At 42.7% G+C, this 20994-nt stretch overlaps 1 protein-coding gene across 1 annotated transcript in view; it reads right to left on the bottom strand.

The window, feature by feature from the left end:
* LOC130281748 (gamma-aminobutyric acid receptor subunit pi-like) overlaps positions 1-20994 on the bottom strand; it is a 153635-nt gene that overhangs the window by 117056 nt on the left and 15585 nt on the right. Inside the window, exons 2-3 of the mRNA XM_056529334.1 lie at positions 13235-13322; positions 11875-11987 (exon numbers count right to left, since the gene is read on the bottom strand). Of these exons, the coding sequence (XP_056385309.1) occupies positions 11875-11987; positions 13235-13284 (163 nt within the window). The 5' untranslated portion in view covers positions 13285-13322. The remainder of the gene's footprint in view (positions 1-11874; positions 11988-13234; positions 13323-20994) is intronic.

Genomic DNA, 20994 nt, shown 5'->3' with positions numbered 1-20994 from the left:
TGTAATTTGATTCTGTACACTAGGTAATAGTTTTTTCTGCAATATATATGGTTTACATATGAGGTTGGGGCTCTAGACAGACTGAGCAGTATTACCTGCCCACCATTTATATGTACACACGAGGGGGGTTATATCCATCCCTCATGTTTTTGTAGGAGGTAGCTCTGGTTAGAGCAATTTTAATTGTTTTTAATTGTACTGTCTATATTTGGTATTCATGTATTTTTATATATTATTTGCTAATAAAGATTAATATTTTATACAGAATATTGTTGTTGTTAATGTGTGCACTGCACTTTAGTACTGTTTATCCTCTTTTTTCACTTTTTGTTTTGTATACTAATGGTGGCAGTGTATATTAAAGGGGTACTCCGGTGCTTAGACATCTTATCCCCTATCCAAAGGATAGGGGATAAGGTGCCTGATCGCCGGAGTCCCGCCACTGGGGAACCCCGTGATCTTGCACGCGGCACCCCGTTTGCAATCAGTCCCCGGAGCGTGTTCGCTCCGGGACTGATTACCGGCGACCACAGGATGGGCGGCTTGTGACGTCACGCCTCTGCCCCGTGTGACGTCACGCTCCACCCCTCAATGTAAGCCTACGGGCGGGGGCGTGACAACTATCACGCCCCCGCCCGTAGGCTTGCATTGAGGGGCGGAGCGTGACATCACACGGGGCAGGGGCGTGATGTCACACGCTGTCCGCCCTGTGGTCGCCGGTAATCAGTCCCGGAGCAAACAAATTTGCTCCGGGGACTGATTACAAACGGGCTGCCGCATGCAAGATCATGGGGATCCCCAGCGGCGGGACTCCCGCGATCAGGCATCTTATCCCCTATTCTTTGGATAGGGGATAAGATGTCTAAGTACCGGAGTACCCCTTTAAAGTTTTAGAAAATTCCTTTAATTTTGTAAGGTACTCTACTTTTTGATAATGTTGGGGTGCTAGCTTCTTCTATTTGTGGCAAGACTGGAAAACATAGCTGAAATGTGTGGTTACCTGCACCTTCCCCAGTAATATCAGCTTATTGATGGGGTAACTTGCTGTCAAGAAGAGGTTGTCCTATGGACATCATATATGCTTTCTTCCCAAACAATGAGGCCATATCATCAGAAATGCCAAAAATAATCTCTGGACCGCGGTCACAGGTATAAACGCGGATACACGTTGATCAACAATGTTAATGTTGTGCAACACTATGACCTCAGTGGCTGGACTCACATGGTATGAAATATTCTCTTTTATTGGCTGCTTATGCATATTTATGGTTGCCTTTCCTCATCCGAGACACGCCCCTTGACAAAGCTATCTACGAAAACGCGTTCAGGGTGAGGTGAGCTATCATGAGTGAGGGTGCATGGCTTGGCATTTGTTGCTTTATAATTCTTCCTTTTTTTAACCAGTGTTCCTCCTGCTCAGCGTTTATTTGTACTTAACATTCCTGGCTGGCAACGTTGCTTTTGTTCATTGTGTTTCACTTACAAGTGATTTCACGTATACATTTACCTGTTCATCTATCATTATTTAGGTAATTCTTGTATTTACTTGATCTCTAACATGCTCAGTCCAACTATTTATGTGATACACTCACCTCCATTTCTTCAGTATGTATACCCTGTGTAACCAATACTTGTTAATTATCTTTGTGTATTTTTAACATGTGTTTAATAAAGACTTCTATCACTCTTACCATATATGGCCTTATTGTTTGATGAAAGTATTGTTAGTGGCCCATGGTTATTTACTACATAGTGCCCAATTTTTTGTTGATAATCATATATGCTTTGTAATATGAAATGAATTGTATCACACTCACCTCTGCTTATATATGAAAAACTAAGTTTAGCTGCATGTGTGTATTCTATTTGATCTAGACATAAATGTGAAATCATAGAACCCTGAAGGATGTTAGAGCTGTGTGCTGTTGTTTATGTTTTCCTTTACATTACTATTTCCAGAGTTTTGGGCAAGTTTATTACTGAGTCACAGCTAAGCAGTCAGGATGAAGCAAGTTTAAACAGAAACAAATTTGATTATTTTGAATAATCAGCTCGAGCCATAATAAAACCTTCCAAGATATTGTCCCCTCGAGAGGTTTTCCGAGATCGCACTAAACTACATCAGACAGTTTGGTATTTATTTTCTGTATTTGCTTATTTACATTGCCCTCTGGATGCGTGTTCAGATTTTATCAGTCAAAGCAATATATATTCTAATGAATTATTAACATGTATTTAAATAAGAGCACATCAACACAGCTAGTCAGGATATACTGAGGGGGTCGAGATTTGTTATGGAATGATCTTTCTTACTCATCCCATAAATGTCTGTATCCCACCTACAGGAAATCCTCCTTTTGGAGGAATGGATGTCCCTATTTCTAGATTAGCATATTACAGAACTTCAAAACTGATGGTTTCAGAGTCCTAGACCCCTATCTTAGTCTTCATAAAGTTATCTGCCCAATCATAGGGGGAACTTTGTGTAATGGCCCAGCTATGATCTACATGATGTCTGGGATCAGTACAGCACATCCTGTTCAGCTTCATAAGCAGCCAGGACAACGCTGGAGCCTAGGGAGATGAGTGAAGAACCAAGCACGTGTAAGGGGTGGTCAACTGCTGGTGGCTATTGAAAGTATATGGGCCCTTTAACCCACTGACCACTAGATGACAATCCACTAATGCTTTCACTACCAGTGACATGACTGACCCTACTGTTCCTTTTATTGATTTTTGCAGATGAACCTGTTGAATGATCTTATAAAACATCATCTTTAATAAATATGCATTAAAAGTCCAAATAAAAAATAAAACATTTAAGTAATCCTACTATCAGTTGACATTAAAATGATATGTAGGGCTCATATTCAATGACATGTATAGAAGTATCTATTGTCAGACTGAAATAAACAAAAGTAAAGCAATGATTTAGGCACCACTTAAGGGTTAAAGTTTGTCCTGCGCCTCTATCATCGAATGTATACATAATATATAAATATATATATATATATATATATATATATATATATATATATATATTATTTATTCATTTATTTATTTCAAGATCCTAGATTATACTATGTAGACTTGGATATGTTGCATTTATGCATAGCTGGCACATCTACAGCTTAACTCTGTTCTATATTGAAGCTTATCTTAGGTGCATACATATTGGATAAGTGACCACCTATAATATCTCCCCTGATGACGTCAACAATTTATTTGTGATAGAAATTCGTTGGGAGTGAATTGATAATAACTACAGGTGGGGAGTTGGGTTTGCCCTGAAGCACATGTGAACCTATATGCACTCGGATACCAGAACCACATCTCCAGTGTATATCAGACATATATATATATATTAGAGATGTGCGAATTTGTGGAAAATTCGATTCGGTCCATTCGCCGAATTTTCCCCCAAAAATTGTTTTGGTCCGATTTTATTCATGGCAAATCATTATTAAAAACGGCTATTTCTGGCCTACAGAGATCCTCAATAGGGGTGTAGAACGCTTTTCCCTGCTGTAGCACGCATAGGGTGTGTACTGGGTTAGTGAAATAATACTGTTATTCAGTATGACATGCAGATCAGAGGCATCACTATTAGAATCACTGTCACAGACCAGCACAATGACAGAGCCTGGAGGTGGCATCAGTATGAGGAGACCATATAGTGGTGGAATGACACAGGATGGAGGTGGCAGCAGCATGAGGAGACCATATAGTGGCTGAATGACACAGCCTGGAGTTGGTGGTAGCATGAGGAGACCACATAGTGGCTGAATGACACAGCCTGGAGTTGGCAGCAGCATATAGTGGCTGAATGACACAGTCTGGAGGTGGCTGAAGCATGAGGAGACTATATAGTGGCTGAATGACACAGCCTCCAGTTGGTGGCTGCAGCATGAGGAGACCACATCGTGGCTGAATGACACAGCCTGGAGTTGGCGGCAGTATATAGTGGCTGAATGACAGCCTGGAGTTTGCGGCAGCATGAGGAGAACATATAGTGGCTGAATTACACAGCCTGGAGGTGGCGGAAGCATGACGAGTCCATATAGTGGCTGAATGACACAGCCTGGAGTTGGCGGCAGCATGAGGAGACCATATAGTGGCTTAATGATGCAGCCTGGAGTTGGCAGCAGCATGAGGAGAACATATAGTGTCTGAATGACATAGCCTGGAGGTAGCAAAAGCATGATGAGTCCATATAGTGGCTGAATGACACAGCCTGGAGTTAGCGGCAGCATGAGGAGACCATATAGTGGCTTCATGACGCAGCTTGGAGTTGGCGGCAGCATGTAAAGAACATATAGTGGCTGAATGACACAGTCCGGAGGTGGCGGAAGCATTAGAACATATAGTGGCTTCATGACGCAGCCTGGAGGTGGCTGAAGCATGAATAGACCATATAGTGGCTGAATGACACAGCCTGGAGGTGGCAGCAACATGAGGAGACCATATGGTGGCAGTATGAGACAGCTTGGATCTGGCCTCAGCATGAGGAGAATATATGGTGTCAAAATGAGATGGCCTTGAGATGGCATAAGCACGAGGAGAACATATGGTGGCAGAATGAGACAGCCTGGAGGTGGCAGCAGCAGCATCAGGAGTCCTGAAAGTGATCTGGTGACAGAGTGGTGCTGTGGGTGACAGTACCAGTACCCAGTGACGAAGGTGGGTGAATAAAGGTGAACTTGGTATCAGATATGAGGCATCAGGTGGGTGGCAGGATCAGATCAGAATAGTAGCTGAGGCAGGTAGGCAGAAGAAAATTCTTTTGTAAAAAAAAAAGTGTTAGTGTGCACAAGTAAGTATAGAGGATATGCATTACGTAAAACTTAACTTTTAATAATATGCTTACGTTTAAATGGTTTTTATTGAATTTTTGAGAACATTTTTACAACAGGAAGTGATGGCCAAAGAAAACACACGCGGCCCAAAGAACATTATATAACAATGTATCATATCCGTATAGAATTATTATCATACTACTGAGTGATTGTTATATAATAATATGCTTAGGATAAAATATATGGACTCAAATATTTTTTTTTTTATAAAAAAAAAAAAAAGGAAAGGTGTGCAAAAAACACCATGTGCCACCTACCTCACCAAGTATTGATGTGATGCAAAGACCTCTTAAAGAGGGGAGGAATAAACGTATGGTCCATTGTAACTGGTGGGGGTAAACACTTCCCCTGTAAGGCACTACTCTCGCATTATTAATTCTCTTCTTGGCAAGTGTTACTCGCTCTAAAAAGGGTGGCCCCACACAGGAACCTCTCCCTATTTCCACCTACAAACACTGCCATTTCCCAGGGTTTTTAAGTGGAAATAGGGATTGGTTCCTGTGTGGGGCCGCCCTTTTTAAGATAAGGAACACTTTCCTCGAAAAGGTGGAAGGGAACAATGTATTGTCCATTGTAGCCAGTGGGGGTAAAAACTTCCCCTATAAGGCCCTACTCTCGCCCTATTAATTCCCTTCTTGGCAAGTGTTACTCACCCTAAAAAGGGCAGCCCCACAGAGGAAACTCTCTATATTTCCACCTAAAAATGATGGGAAATGGCAGTGTTTGTATGGGGAAATAGGGAGAGGTTCCTGTGTGGGGCCGCCCTTTTTAGGGCGAGTAACACTTGCCAATAAGGGAATTAAAGGGGTATTCCAGGATTTTTTTTATTTGAATATGCTACAGGGGCTGTAAAGTTAGGGATGTTAATAATATAGTTTCTGTACCTGTGTGTGATGGTTTTCTCACAATTCTTCTCTGATTTTCACTCCAATATTTATTTTTACCAGCATACAAAATTACTGTTGTCTCAGATTTTTCCCAGGTTGCAATGCGGCCAAGACCTGACTCACTAGTCAGCTGATAACAGGGAGCCTGTCTGGTTCAATCGGTGGAGCGATTGCTTTGTGGGAGAGAGATCAATCTGCAACTAATACAACAGCTGTAGGCACCCTAATTGAAAACCAAAGGTCTTTGAATGGATGCAGCTCATTTACGTTTCAATGGGTGGGGCGGCTGATGTGTGGGAGGGAGGAAAATGGAATTGTGGGATTTGTAGTCAAAAAAAGAAAAGTCAAACAGGAAATACCACAAAAAGCTTGCCACAGTATTATGGTAATCTCATGACATAGCCATTTAGCCCCAAGACAAGCGCAGATCCTTCCTAAGCATGTCCATTACTGCCTGCCAGGTATGTACTAATATCCCCTTATGATGGATAACCCTCACCAGTTACAATGGACTATACGTTGTTCCCTTCCATTTTTTAGAGGTCTTTGCATCACATCAATACTTGGTGGTGTAGGTGGCACATGGTGTTTTTTGCACCCCTTTCCTTTTGTTTGATTTCAAAAAAATATTTTGGGCACATATATTTCATCCTAAGAATATTATTAACAGTTAAGTTTTACGTAATGCATATCCTCAATACTTACTTGTGGTCTGATGCGAAGGAATGTCTGCAACTGGGGAGAAGCGCCTTAAATCTGTTTAGCACTATTCATATTTGTGAAGTGTTGTGTGGCACCATGTTCAATCTACTCTGATGCATCAGGCATTGGTGGGTGGAAATCCTGGCTGATCCATGCCTTATTCATCTTCACAAAGGTCAGTCTCTCCATTTTTTTTGTGGACAGACGAGTTCTCCTTGGGGTTACTATGGCCCCCCGCCGCACTAAACACCCGCTCTGATGGCTGGGCAGGACAGCTTTTCCAGGGCAATATCTGCTACTTGCGGCCACAAATTAAGTTTGGCTGCCCAGAAGTCCAGCGGATCTTCAAGGTGTGTTGGCATGGTCATGTCAAGGTATGCCACCACCTGCTGGTTCAGGTCCTGTTCCAGGTCTACCTGCTGCGGATAAGTTGCTTCACTATGAGGATGAAGAAAGCTACTCATCAACGACTGTAGACTCAGGCTGCTGCTGATGGAGCTTGTACTGCTCCGCAACTGACTACTTAGGATGTCTCTGTAGTAGGTCAGTTTGTCCTCCGTCTCAGTGGGTGTAAAAAAGGATCCCATTTTGTGCTGGAAGCGAGGGTCCAATAAGGAAGAGAGCCAGAAGTCATTGTGCTGCCGAATGGTGGCAATTCGGAGGTCACTACGCAAGCAAGTGAGCATGCATTGTGCCATTTGTAACTCGGAAGGACTCCATCTCCACTGCATACAGCCACGGTGTGTCTGGGTCCTGTGTCTCGCCTTCCTCATAACCCTCTAGCTGCTCCTGCTCCTCCTCTTCTGTCAGATGACTAGAAAAACTGCCCATCTCGTGAAACCTAAACCGTGCTCCACTGTGCCCCTCCCCCATCTCCAGTTTAGCCCCCACAGAGCTCATGTGGCCATAAGATGTAGGCACCACGTCTCCAGTGCCCTGACCAGCCATTGCTTCCAACACGTAATGTAGTAGACGAAGCAGTGGAATTACGTTGTTCATCCTGTAATCCAGGCAATCGTATATTCGGTCCAATATATGGAGGGTCGAATTCCAACGTGTGGACACGTCGCAAATCAGACTATGTTGGGGGGATGCTGTTGTGATGCTGCTGCTTAAGGATGGTGTGCTTTGCGGTGTACGAGTGGCTAAAGTGCATGCAAAGTTTCCTTCCCATTGTTATGATGTCTTGCAGATGGGGGGAACACTTCAGGAACCGATTGACAATCAGATTGAACACGTGTGCCATGCAGGTCCCATGTCTCAGGCTTCCTTGTCGCAGCACAGACAAGATGTTCCCCCCCACCCCACCCCGTTGTCGGTCACCATGGTTCCTATTTCCAGTTTTCATGGAGTAAGCCATGATTCTATTTCTTGATTAATTACATTTAGCAGCTGAGCCAGCAGGTGGTCTACCCCGGGCACGTTTGGCTTCAGACTTTCCACTTCTTCCACAATGCTGACTGCCAACAATGCTACCACCTTGCTGGCTCAGCTGCTGCCCACAGGCAACCTGAAACCCTCTTCTCCTGATGATGATGAAGCCCCTTCTACACCCAGCTCTCAAGTGCTATCGGCTTCATCACCATTGAGTTGTGTCTGCACGTTGTATCTTCTGTGGGGGAGGGAACGGCAAAGGACAGAGGCAATGGTAGGACAGGGACTGCTTCCGGGCCATGCCAACTGAGGGTTGTGTCTGAGGAACCGACTGTTGACTGGGGGTGTAAGATGTCACTTGTGATGAAGTGGATGACCGTGTTAACCAATGACGGCAGATGGGTTGCTGGTTGAGACACAACTGCTAGCTGATACCGGGAGCACAGGGCTCTCCCGCTGCGACTCCTGCTGCCACTCGCCCCTAGTCTGCTGCACCCTCTGCCTGACATACTTAGTGCGTATATGAGGGGAGTACAATCCGCTCCACTATGCTTAAAACAGTATTTGTCTACAACACCAGCACGTGTGTACTTTTGGCTGGCCTTTCTCAGTATCTAGGCCCTTAAGACTTTAACAGGAATACAATGGTACAAGACTTAGATGTAATCACAGGTTACACTTAATAAAGGACATGTATTGATATCATTGTCTTTACAGGTGCAGATCTGCAGTTTACACATGAATCAAGACATTAATCATCTAATACAATAAATCATTAATGGTAAGGTAAGTTCCTGCAATGCAGAACATTTGCACCAAGCTTCTTCAAATGTACCTATTTATAAATATGTACAAATCAATTACAGGCACTTGAAATGTCTTTGGTTGGAAGAAACCAACATTGCAATATTGTGTGTTCCACACAGTCTTACTGTGTCTAATACTACAAACCAACCTTGTCTACCAACCACAATGAAGTTATTACTTATATAAAATGTATAAACAATGTAAAATATTAAGGAGACAGACAATAAACTCTACCTTAAAGGGGTACTCTGGTGGAAAACTTTTAATGAACTGGTGCCAGAAAGTTAAACAGATTTGTAAATTACTTCTTTTAAAAAATCTTAATCCTTTTAGTACTTTTTAGCAACTGCATTCTACAGAGGAAATTCTTTACTTTTTTAATTTCTTTTTTTGTGTTGTCCACAGTGCTCTCTGCTGACACCTCTGTCTGTGTCAGGAACTGTCCAGAGTAGCATAGGTTTGCTATGGGGATTTGCTCCTGCTCTGCACAGTTCCTGATACAGCATCAGGTGTCAGCAGAGAGCACTGTGGACAAGACAAAAAAGAAATTCAAAAAATAAAGATTTGCCTCTGTAGCAAACAGGTGATAAAAAGTACTGAAAGGATTAAGATTTTTTAATAGAAGTAATTTACAAATCTGTTTCACTTTCTGGCACCAGTTCTTTAAAAAAAAAAAAAAAGTTTTCCACCAGAGTACCCCTTTAATTCTGATAAAATCAGACAACTTTTAAGTTAATGGCTATATGATGTTATGAGGGGATGACAGGTCTGCTTTATGGTTATAGAAAAAGTATACCCCACAGCCTTAATAAGTCTAGGTACATTATACTCAAATGTATATAAACCCCATCCCCAGAAAAGTCCCTATGAACGCTGCAGAATTACGTTAAAGAATACAGAGAGGAAGTCATAACAATCATACTCTGTATTGTGGCATACTAAATCAACGTGTCAAGGCGTGCGTCACTGTTACAGGCCTCCACAACAAATCGTGAAGGAGAAAGGAGAGGCAAAGATTCTGCATGTCACTTCATTATAGTGGCAATTGTGTAACCTGCAACATAGAACATAGTGACATTGCTGAGAAGCCTGTTCCAGCTCTAGGTCTCTTTTTATATTTCTGGAACAAAGAGGGCACCCTTCTAGTGGTATAACACTTGTAGTTCTTTACCCGTTACTCACCAACAACGATAGATAACCACAAGCCTAAAAGTGGGCATGTAAAACACTTCCACTGCTGCTCCATCCACAAGGGGTACTCCATCCCTAGACATCTTATCTCCTATCCAAAGCATAGGTGATAAGATGTCTGATCGGAACCCCCACTGCTGGGAACGCCTACGATCTCTCCTGCAGCACCCCGTCATCTGGTGCACAGAGCGAACTTCGCCTGATGGCTGGCAATGCAGGGGCTGGAGGCTTGTGATGTCACAGCCCTCCACCTTGTGATGTCATGCCCCGCCCCTCAATGCAAGTCTATGGGAGGGGGTGTGGTGACCACCACGCTCCCTCCCACAGACTAGCATTGAGAAGGCGTGACGTCACGAGGGGGCGGGATCTTGACATCACGAGCCTCCAGGCCCGTGCATCGCCAGTCATCAGGAACAGAGCGAAGTCATCAGGCACAGAGCCACGCCCCCTCCCATAGACTTGCATTGAGGAAGCGGGGCTTAACATCACGAGAGGGCGGGATCGTGATGACAGAAGCCTCCAGCCCCTGCATCGCTAGTCATCAAGCACGGAGTGAAGTGTGCACCAAATGACAGGGGGCTGCAGGAGAGATCGCGGGAGTTCCCTGCGGCGGGACCCCCGCGATCAGACATCTTATCCCCTATCCTTTAGATAGGGGATATGATGTCTAGGGGCAGAGTACCCCTTTAACAACAACCAAGACAAAGTTTTTCAAATGAACCACGTGACCTTCATGGTGCTTATAGATCACAGCCTTTGCTGTATACTATATTTTAAGTGTGCGGAAATGAATTATCTGTGAGGGGAGGAGTTGAGTTTGCCCCTCCTCTTTCCTCTCAGGTTCCCATACATTAGCAAGACGTTCCAAGATATGGGAATGGCTACGATTAAGAATCATGGGATCCGAAACATGTTACACTTTCCTTCCCTGCATTGGTCCATGTATTATTTGTCCGAGAACTCTGTGGGTGGCTGTTTTTAAAGGGGTACTCCGGTGGAAAACATTTTTTTTTTTTTTTTTTCAAATCAACTGGTTCCAGAAAGTTAAACAGATTTGTAAATTACTTCTATTAAAAAATTGTAATCCTCCCAGTACTTATCAGCTACTGTATACTACAGAAGAGGAAGTTGTGTTGTTGCTTCTTCTGGAGTTCTTTTTCTGTCTGACCACAGTGCTCTCTGCTGACACCTCTGTCTGTATCAGAAACTGTTCAGAGTAGTAGCAAATCCCCACAGCAAACCTCTCCTGCTCTGGACAGTTCCTGACATGGACAGAGGTGTCAGCAGAGAGCATTGTGGTCAGACTGGAAAGAACTCCAGAAAGAAATACAACTTCCTCTGGAGTATACAGCAGCTGATAATTAATGGAAGGATTAAGATTTTTTTTAAAAAAGTAATTTACAAATTTGTTTAACTTTCTAGCACCAGTTGAGTTGAAAAAATAGTTTTCCACCTTTAAGATATTTTTGGAATAATGAAGATTTTATCTCTTTGTTGCTTATGGAAGATGTTCAGGAAAAGTAACCTGTTAGGGCTCGTTCACACTGCGGAATCTCTGCTCGCTGAATTCAGCGTCCGCCGCTGAAATTCCGCAGTGTGAACGGGTCTCGCGGAAACCTGTTCACACTAATGTTAAAGTTCACACCGCAGAATTGCACCCGCAGAATTGCGCCCGTGGAATACCGCCCGGAAATTCTGCGGCAATTCCGTAGTGTGAACGTACCCTTATGCTGCTACATTCAATGAGTTCCGGTGTCTTGGTTTACACTACACTTAATCTAACAGAGCTTACACATACACCATGAGCCAGGAAATCATTAAAAGAAGGCACCCCAGGGGATATAGACTATATATCATGTGTCGCCATTTCCTCTGACAACTTTGTGGTAACTCTGGGGTATACACTCGGGGTGAAAACACCCACTCTAACCACCTGTAATATTGGACATCAATGACCTCTCCGGTGTCTGTGGGAGAGAGACTACAAGTATCAGCGGATCCTACACCATACCAATATCTCCCTTTTACCACCAAATATGTAATATAAAAGTACTCACTATCAAAGAAGGGGCGCAGATATTTGTTATATCCTTTCATGAGCTTCTGGATTGTGGGGGGAAGGATCTCTCCTTCCTTTCCGTCTGCATTAACAATGGGAATGTAATTGATGCTGGTGAAGACAGTGGGAAAAAAAGAATTAATATATTGTATATTAATACTTTAAAAATCAAAGACCGATGCAGCACTTTTGCATTTAATCCTTAAATAGGCACTGTCAGATCCAAAAACTTTTAATATGTTGTTCCTGATGAAAATTAAAGACCTTTTGTAATTTTGAATGTTTAATAAAGAAAATGGCTCCTAAAAATCCCAGCACTAGAGGTCCCCATACCTTCTGGGACACTAACCAGTCCTGCAACTGCATCAGCTTGTCAATGAGTCATGGACAAGAGATGACTCATGGACAAGGCTGTATGAGCAGACGCACCAATCACCTCCCACCACCACAAGGAGGGACACCCCCCTTCCCTTGAGAGGATTTCTACCACTGTGAGCAAATGAAAAGAGGAATTTTTATAATAAATATAGGTGATAGAGGCATAAAAGTGAGATGTGCATGGTCAGGATTAAGTACTGAGTAACATATTTTATTTGTGGGATCTGACAGGTATGATTTAAGTACGCAGCTTAATTTTGGTACTCAGAATAGGCTATCAATATAAGATGGGTGAGGGACTGACTCCCCACACCCCCACTAATGGAACTGTGTGCTCATGCGAATACTGCAGTCTCTTCAGTGTTTACCTCTGCCCTTCTGTGCAATCACAATACCTTAAGCAGTGATGGTACAAGGAATTGCAGCATTTATCCATTCAAGTGAACAGAAGCTGTAGTTAGACCCCACTAATCTAATATTGATGACTTACCCTAAGGATAGGCCATAAGTCTTGTAAGGCTGGATAACTCCCATAAAATAATAAAATATTTATATTAATAAAGAAGAGGAGTGCCATTATATTTATCTGCAGATTGTAACTATAAAATCCAAATTTGAAAAAACAAAAAAGAGAATGAATCCCCCCCATTGCAATGAGTTAGCTATAGGCAGTGCACAGGAATTAGACATACAGGGGCCTTTAAGAGGTTGATAGACCCTTCTGCCACACAAGAATTAACTAATATTATAAATGGAGACACGGTAAGTGGGGACCCCTTTGTGAAAGGACCAGAACCCTTCCATAATTATTTTCAATAAATTCTAAAATACTTAGCACTTAGCAAGTTGTGTATTAGGTTCTATCTCAAGCCCAGAAGCCGTGAAGACTACATAGTATGCAAGAAGTAATGTAACATCATTGTACCTTTAAAACACATTTACAGGATTTCTGTTTGTTCAAACAAGTACAACAACTTTACCTGCAGAAAACTGATAGTAGTGCTGTGATCGCCAATGGAAGACAATACATTTTTAGGATGGAGACGGCAGCACAGGCAGCAATATTTCCTGTAATGACAAAGGAAAGCCCTCAGCATGTGCACATACAGCTTCATAAGAAATATTCCAAATCAGATGATGATCAGTATTTTGTTCAGCAAATGACCAGTGGATGGAGCTGCAGAAGTTATGGGCTTAAGGAACACTGAAACACCAATCCCTAGGTCATACACCACTCCCTTAGTCTTGGTAAATAGCATAAAATAGTTCACCTGGAATGTTCCTTTAGATTCATTGCTGAAGTGATACATTGCAAATTACATGACAAAAAGGTATTTCTTACTGTAGACCATGCCACTAAAATAGACCCAATGTATGGATTCTATTTCATTAGTAATCTAATTTGTTTAAGTAGAGAAGACAACCCCTAACCAAGACCACATTTTGTGCTATGGATTTTCATTCTTTTGTACATTATCCATAATACTAATTTTCTTTGAAAAGATGACCTGTAGTGCGCTATGGATTATGGCGGATTATGGTGGGTGTAATACTTCATATGGGATTTCACGTGGCAGGGTGATATAGCTAACCCGATGTACTCTGTGAAATCGATTATCTTTTTTATCAATGGAGTTTTCCCCATACTGTAAGGCTGGGCAGGAATAAGTGCGTCCCAGAACAGATTCACACCCTCTACCCCTGCCTTTTGGGAGTGGCCTCAACCACAGTGCTGGTCCCTAGGTTACTAAGAAGCAGGGTCAAGGTGTAGCGTAGTCAAAGTAACAAATAACACAGTATAGAATTCAGGGAAAAGGTCAGGGCACAAAAGAGTTAATAAACAACAGAGCAGGTATAATAAGGGTCAAACAATATAGGTTGGCATGAGATAAAGCAGTGTTATACAGAAACAGAATGCAATAGAGTAGTCAGGAAAACAGGCCATGAATATATACAAGATACACATGAGGGAAAGGTAATTTATCGCTGGCAAGAAAATGGAGGCAGTGCACTATAAATAGACCAGCTCAGGGGGGGGGGTGGAAACTAAGGCCAAATACAACTGCCCAGTCGTCCATTAGGTTGGCAGCAGAGTTCACCAACATTAGGTTGCCAGCATAGTTTCCCCACATTAGGTTGGCAGTATAGTGTCCCCCACATTAGGTTGGCAGTATAGTGTCCCCACATTAGGTTGGCAGTATAGTTCCCCCACATTAGGTTGGCAGTATAGTTCCCCCACATTTGGTTGGCAGCATAGTTCCCCCACATTAGGTTGGCAGTATAGTTCCCCCACATTAGGTTGGCAGTATAGTCCCCCACATTCGGTTGGCAGCATAGTTCCCCCACATTAGGTTGGCAGTATAGTTCCCCCACATTAGGTTGGCAGTATAGTTCCCCCACATTCGGTTGGCAGTGGACCCCACAGACATGCAGCCTCCAGCCTTATAGAATGTAAGAGTGTATGGCTGGGGCTGGAGGCTGTATGTCTGTGAACTGCCGCACCTCAGTGCTCTGACCCCTGCTCCTCCGGTCCAGGGTCACGATATACTGCTATGGCCTATAGGCTATAGCAGCAGGTCCCTGGATCAGAGGGGCGGTGGTCGGAGCACCGAAGCTGACGTGGTGCTGGTAACTTACCATACTGGCCAGCATGCGTCCTTCTCCTCGATGCTCTGCTCCTCCGCTCCTATGGGTGCACGCACGGGATGTCAGTGACATCCCTGCATGCGCTACCTCCCGGGGGCCCCTGTTTTTTTAAAGTTAACGTGGGGCCACAGAGAGTTAACTGGGGCATCCTTGTGTCCTGAAAAGATCTGTCCTTAATACTGATGGGAGAAATTAATCTCAGGGGGGCAATTGCTCTGTGCCCCCCCCCCCCTCTGGATTCAAAACTTTACTGAACTTCTTGTGTAATCCCAAGATAATACAGTTGCTCTGGTACAACTTGGGATGTTACAGATTCTTGAGCCAAATGAATGGATGTTTAGCCACTTTAGCAGCTTTAATATTTGGCAAATTTATAATGGAGGAACTGTCCACAGCAGAAGAAAATCCCCATAGTAAACCTCTCCTGCTCTGGACTATTACTGAGACGAACAGAGGTGTCAGCGGAGAGCACTGTGGTCAGAAAGAAAATGAATTTAAATAGAAAATAGCTTCCTCTGTAGCATACAGCAGCTGATAAGTACTGGAAGAATTAAGATTTTTAAATAGAAGTTATTATTATTGACACCAACACATTTCAAACCTATAGCCATGAATAAGAATTTTGCAGTTTGCTGATGACCTTACATAGCTTTCTAGAGTCATTGTATAGTGGGATGTGTTGAGTCTGCAGATCTGACCACAGTGCTCTCTGCTGACACCTGTCCATTTTAGGAACTGTCCAGAGCAGGAGAGTTTGCTATGGGGATTTGCTGCTCTGGTCAGTTCCTAAAATGGACAGAGGGGTCAGCAGAGAGCACTGTGGTCAGACAAAAAGGAAATTCAAAAAGAAAAGAACTTCCTGTGGAGCATACAGCAGCTGATAAGTACTGGAAGGATTAACATTTTTAAATACAAGTCATTTACAAATCTGGACAATAGGATGTGTAGCTCACTTAAAGATAAAGGTAAGGAGAGTGTTCGAGGTTAAAGGTGATGCCTTCACCCAATCAGGCCTAGTCAAAAAATGGGAAAATATATGTATATACCAGTCCTCAAGAACACTAGGGATGTGTAGAATAAAGAGGAAAGAAAATAGTGGATCTAATAAGGATTTATTAATATATGTATATAAGTAAGTAAATGCAAATAAATCACCAATCACTCTGCAGGGCCCTTGCAGGAATGAATTGGTAATAATCAATAAATAAATAAAAATGCAAATGAAAATGCAGATAAAAATGCAGATAAAAATAATATAGCAGAAATGCACCAATGTCCACTACGATTGTTAGCAACGTCTCTCTTTTGGTTAGTAGTCACTCTTGGTCACAGTTAAGTCCAAGGATATCCAATTAAAAAAGTCACAGTTCAGTAATCAACTCCTATGATACTGTAGCCAAATATAGCAATAGTGGCGATAATAGCAACAGTTGTAGCAATTATGGCAGTAGTTTGTAGAGTATCGGTGCACAGCACAACTCACCCTTCTTCTCGGCAGTTAGCGATCCCGGCAAGCAATGATGTTCACAGGTAGCGATTTCGGCAGACCGCGATGTCCTGTAGGTGATAAAAGCTGTTTGTATTGCCGGTCTGGATCGTAGCCTAGGTGAGTGGTTCTCCGGTAGGCTGTAAGTATCCTGGGCTGGCACGGGGAGGCGTCCGGCCTAGGGAGAACGTGTCCAGGAACTCTGCCGTCCAGGGCTGTGAATGGAGATCTGTGAGCAGCTGCGTGTTTGAATGATGCGCTAGCTGCGCGCGAGTTGCAGTGGTCCCAGTTCTGTGAGCATCCAGCAGTTGCTAGCCAAAATGTGTGGATATAGTCTCTTTAGAAGTGGTATAAGGTGCTTTTGCAAGTCAGACGCATTTCAAGGCCTGCGGGCCTTTTCTTCAGTGACTAGCGCATCATTCAAACACGCAGCTGCTCACAGATCTCCATTCACAGCCCCGGACGGCAGAGTTCCTGGACACGTTCTCCCTAGGCCGGACGCCTCCCCGTGCCAGCCCAGGATACTTACAGCCTACCGGAGAACCACTCACCTAGGCTACGATCCAGACCGGCAATACAAACAGCTTTTATCACCTACAGGACATCGCGGTCTGCCGAAATCGCTACCTGTGAACATCATTGCTTGCCGGGATCGCTAACAGCCGAGAAGAAGGGTGAGTGGTGCTGTGCACCGATACTCTACAAACTACTGCCATAATTGCTACAACTGCTGCTATTTAGCCACTATTGCTATATTTGGCTACAGTATCATAGGAGTTGATTACTGAACTGTGACTCTTTTAATTGGATATCCTTGGACTTAACTGTGACCAAGAGTGACTACTAACCAAAAGAGAGACGTTGCTAACCACCGTAGTGGACATTGGTGCATTTCTGCTATATTATTTTTATCTGCATTTTTATCTGCATTTTCATTTGCATTTTTTATTTATATATTGATTATTACCAATTCATTCCTGCAAGGGCCCTGCAGAGTGATTGGTGATTTATTTGCATTTACTTACTTATATACATATATTAATAAATCCTTATTAGATCAACTATTTTCATTTACAAATCTGTTTAACTTTCTGGCACCAGTTGATTTGAAAAAAAAAATGTTTTCCAATGGGATGCCACTAATTAGACAGTACCACGACCACCCCTGCTGTCCACTGGCTACTACAACTCCCACCAGTCCACTACTGCCTGCTGTCCACTGACTACAACTACCATCAGTCCACCATAACCTTTGCTGCTGCAACTACCAGGCAGACCTACACATACAATAATTTTACAACTTTTCAAACAAAGCTATTTCTTCTTTGCTATTTTGGGACACCACTCCTGTTGCAGCTACAAATCGGAAGAACTTTAAGAATGCTTTAATGAAAAACAAGTTATCTTCTGATACCTCTGTGTGCATTTAAACATCTGCAGGCATCTGCCAGCAACCAGGATACTTTATGCACTTTTATTTTAGTGTTTAAAAGTATACAAATCAACTAGTGCAGTGTGTTTTTAAACACGCTGTTAGTTACCATGGGTTACCGCATATTGCTATAACTTTGTCATTAACTAAGCCTTTAAACCTCTTTAAAGGGGTACTCCACTGGCCAGTGTTTGGAAGTAAATGTTCTGAAGGCTGCTTTCACGCTGTAGAGGTTGGCCATCAAGCCCCCTCCCATAGACTTGAATTACGGGGGCGAGGCCGTGGCTTCACAAGGGGTGTGGCCGACCGCCGCAGCGCGAAAAAAACGCCTTTGGAACATTTACTTCTGAACGTTGGCCATCCACTTACTACTTCAGTGCATTCCTAGGTGACCCTGGCAGTGTTATACAGGGCTTTAGAACTTTTAGGCAATGTTATACATGAACTTGAGGGCTATTGCATTGCTTAACCGTCTTAACCTTAAATTTTTGGAAAGTTCTACAAGCCCGCTGAGCCAAACTTTAACAAAGTTCACTCAATTCTTCTCACAATGTGGTCAGGAACAGTCACGTGATTGGAGACAGAATGGAGCACATGTGGTCTAGGTGTTTACTGTATATGCCTAGCAATAGCTAAAAACTAGGAGATTTGTACACTTTGCTGACAACCTGAGCTACCTAGAAGGAGCAGGGCTGGGAAATGTTGCTCTGGGCAGGGCCAGACCTAGACCACTGACTAGAATGTTTTCTGGTCCAGCCGATCTCCTGGGAGAGGGAGATTGGACTATAAACTTCTCTTGCAACCATTAGTTTGGAGCATCACGTGACCAATCACTAAACTGTATACAGTAAATGCACATTTTTAATCTTTTAATACCTCAGTGTAGGCAACAATGTGGCGAAATGCACATACGTGTAAATACTTTTGCAATAAGCTACCTGTACCTCATACACATTTATGGGATGTGCAAAAAACTTTCTTTTTATTAATCCACACAACAGTTTCCTGTGGATGGGGTCTGGAATATTGGTACTGGAACATTACGCACCTCCATTGAAGACTACATTTCAATGCAATTTTGGATGGTCTTCTGAAAGTGATTTCACTGTATAACTTGTGTGGACAAAATTACAGAAGTAGTCCAGTTTAGGAAACTGTATCCCTTATCCAAAGAATAGGGAATAAGTTTCAGTTCACGGGCAGTCCACCCGCTGGAACCCCCCCATGATCTCCTTCCTGGCACCCCGGCTCTCTGCATGCACAAAGCTGTGTCGACCACTGCACAAAGTGCATTAAGGATGCTTGCTGACCCCACTCTGTGCACGTAGAGAGCCGGAGCGCCATGCGGGTGTCCCCCCGTGATCTGACACTTATTTCCTATCCATTGGGGATAAATGTTCTTAAACTGAAGTACCCCTTTAAGCAATAGTCAATGTCGAAAAAGATAGAGATGAGAGGCATATTGACAAATTGACAAAACACCAACAATCAAGGTTCTTTTGCATAGCAAGTTCCGCTACATCTGTTACTGACCTTGGTACCTCATATGTATCTATTTGTATTGCTTTTGCCGAGCTACTTTATCTCCTGGATGCCCCTCCTGGTCAGAGATAATGATATTTATGTGTGTTGTTGCCCATAGCAAACATTTGTCCTATTTCACTGACTGAGTCTGATTTCTTACCTGCTAATATTCTCCAAGAGGCGCATAAGTCCTAAGGCCAAGCGGGTACCTTGACGCTAACCGAACTGGTGGTAAAGGGGAATGCTTAGGGGAAATTGTTATACCTGGTTGCTTCTTTTTCTGGATATTGCAGAATTCTTACTGTTACAGTCCCTGACAGTTTCCCTAAGGAAATAATAGTGCTGTATTTAATAAGAAGTGTCAGACTAAAGCGTTGTCTTTGCTAATAACATAAAAATGTAAATTGCTAACACAATGTTTAATAGGAATCTTTACTGATATGTCATGTGACAGCCACTGTCTTCTCAGATAAAAAAATAAATAAAATCAGAACAGAAAAATAAACACTCAGGTGATCACAAGGCACTACACTTTCTACTGTACAACCACAGTGTAATTCCCAAGACAAATCCACAGGAAACCGTGTGAATTTTGGTGCTAATTTAAAGAGGTATTTTGATATAAGAAAACAGTTTTTAAATAAAACTATCAACCCAAGATATATAACTTACTAATATAATGTGTAGCAAAGCCTTTTGAACAGCTCTCCCACTCGCCTCTACTGCATCTCGGATGAGACCGGACCCTAGTCTCTTGGATTATGGCAAACAAATAAGGATGTCCAGCGCAGTCTCGATGCAATACGGATATTTTATTCAGCAATTAGCAAACATGATGAACAGGTGACGCGTTTCGGCCACAATATATGGTCTAAGTCATACAAAAAACAAGTGCTTGTGAATCCTTTTTTATATCAGCCCCCTATACAGTCAGTCTCAGCACCCTATACAGTTGGTCTCTAGTATATCCCCACACACAGCTTTCTATATAGCCCTACTCATAGTATAAGCTAGAACAATATACAGACAGAAAAATTTTACTGTTGCTTATTGCTATATATTGGATATGAGGCTTTAGTATCAATGGTACACTATGATATACAGACATTAAGTAAAACAAAATGTGAAAATATGTTTTTAACATTGGTTCTATGTAAGTGCATGTTCACATGATTCATGTTTTTTTAAAATCTTTGTTAATATAGTGGAGATGAACGGGTTAACTCCCAGAGGTTAATTCCCAGGTGGAGTGATCCCGCCTTTTCCTCTATATGAAGCACTTTTTTTTTTTTTTGACTAAGGCCTCATATTGTGGCCGAAACGCGTCACCTGATCATGTTTGCTAATTGCTGATTAAAATATCCGTATTGCATCAAGACTGCGCTGGACATCCTTATTTGTTTGCCAACTTACAAATATAGTATTGTGACAAATTGTATTGGCTCCTGCATGTTTTTGACTGCTTTACCCCTGAAAGTAAGTTGTGTAGTCCTTTTAGTGTTAGTGTGGTGTTGTGTCCGGCTCCTCTGCTTCTCCCTATCTCCCGAGACAATGACTCATCCTCTGTTGTCTCGGGATATGGCTGAACCTTGTCTCTGAGCTCTAGCTCCTACCCCTAAGTGATTTCATATATATAGTGTACCTGTCATTAG

The sequence above is a fragment of the Hyla sarda genome, chromosome 7 (assembly GCF_029499605.1).
Source record: "Hyla sarda isolate aHylSar1 chromosome 7, aHylSar1.hap1, whole genome shotgun sequence".
NCBI lineage: Eukaryota > Metazoa > Chordata > Amphibia > Anura > Hylidae > Hyla > Hyla sarda.
This window is presented reverse-complemented; position numbering and strand designations above follow the sequence as displayed.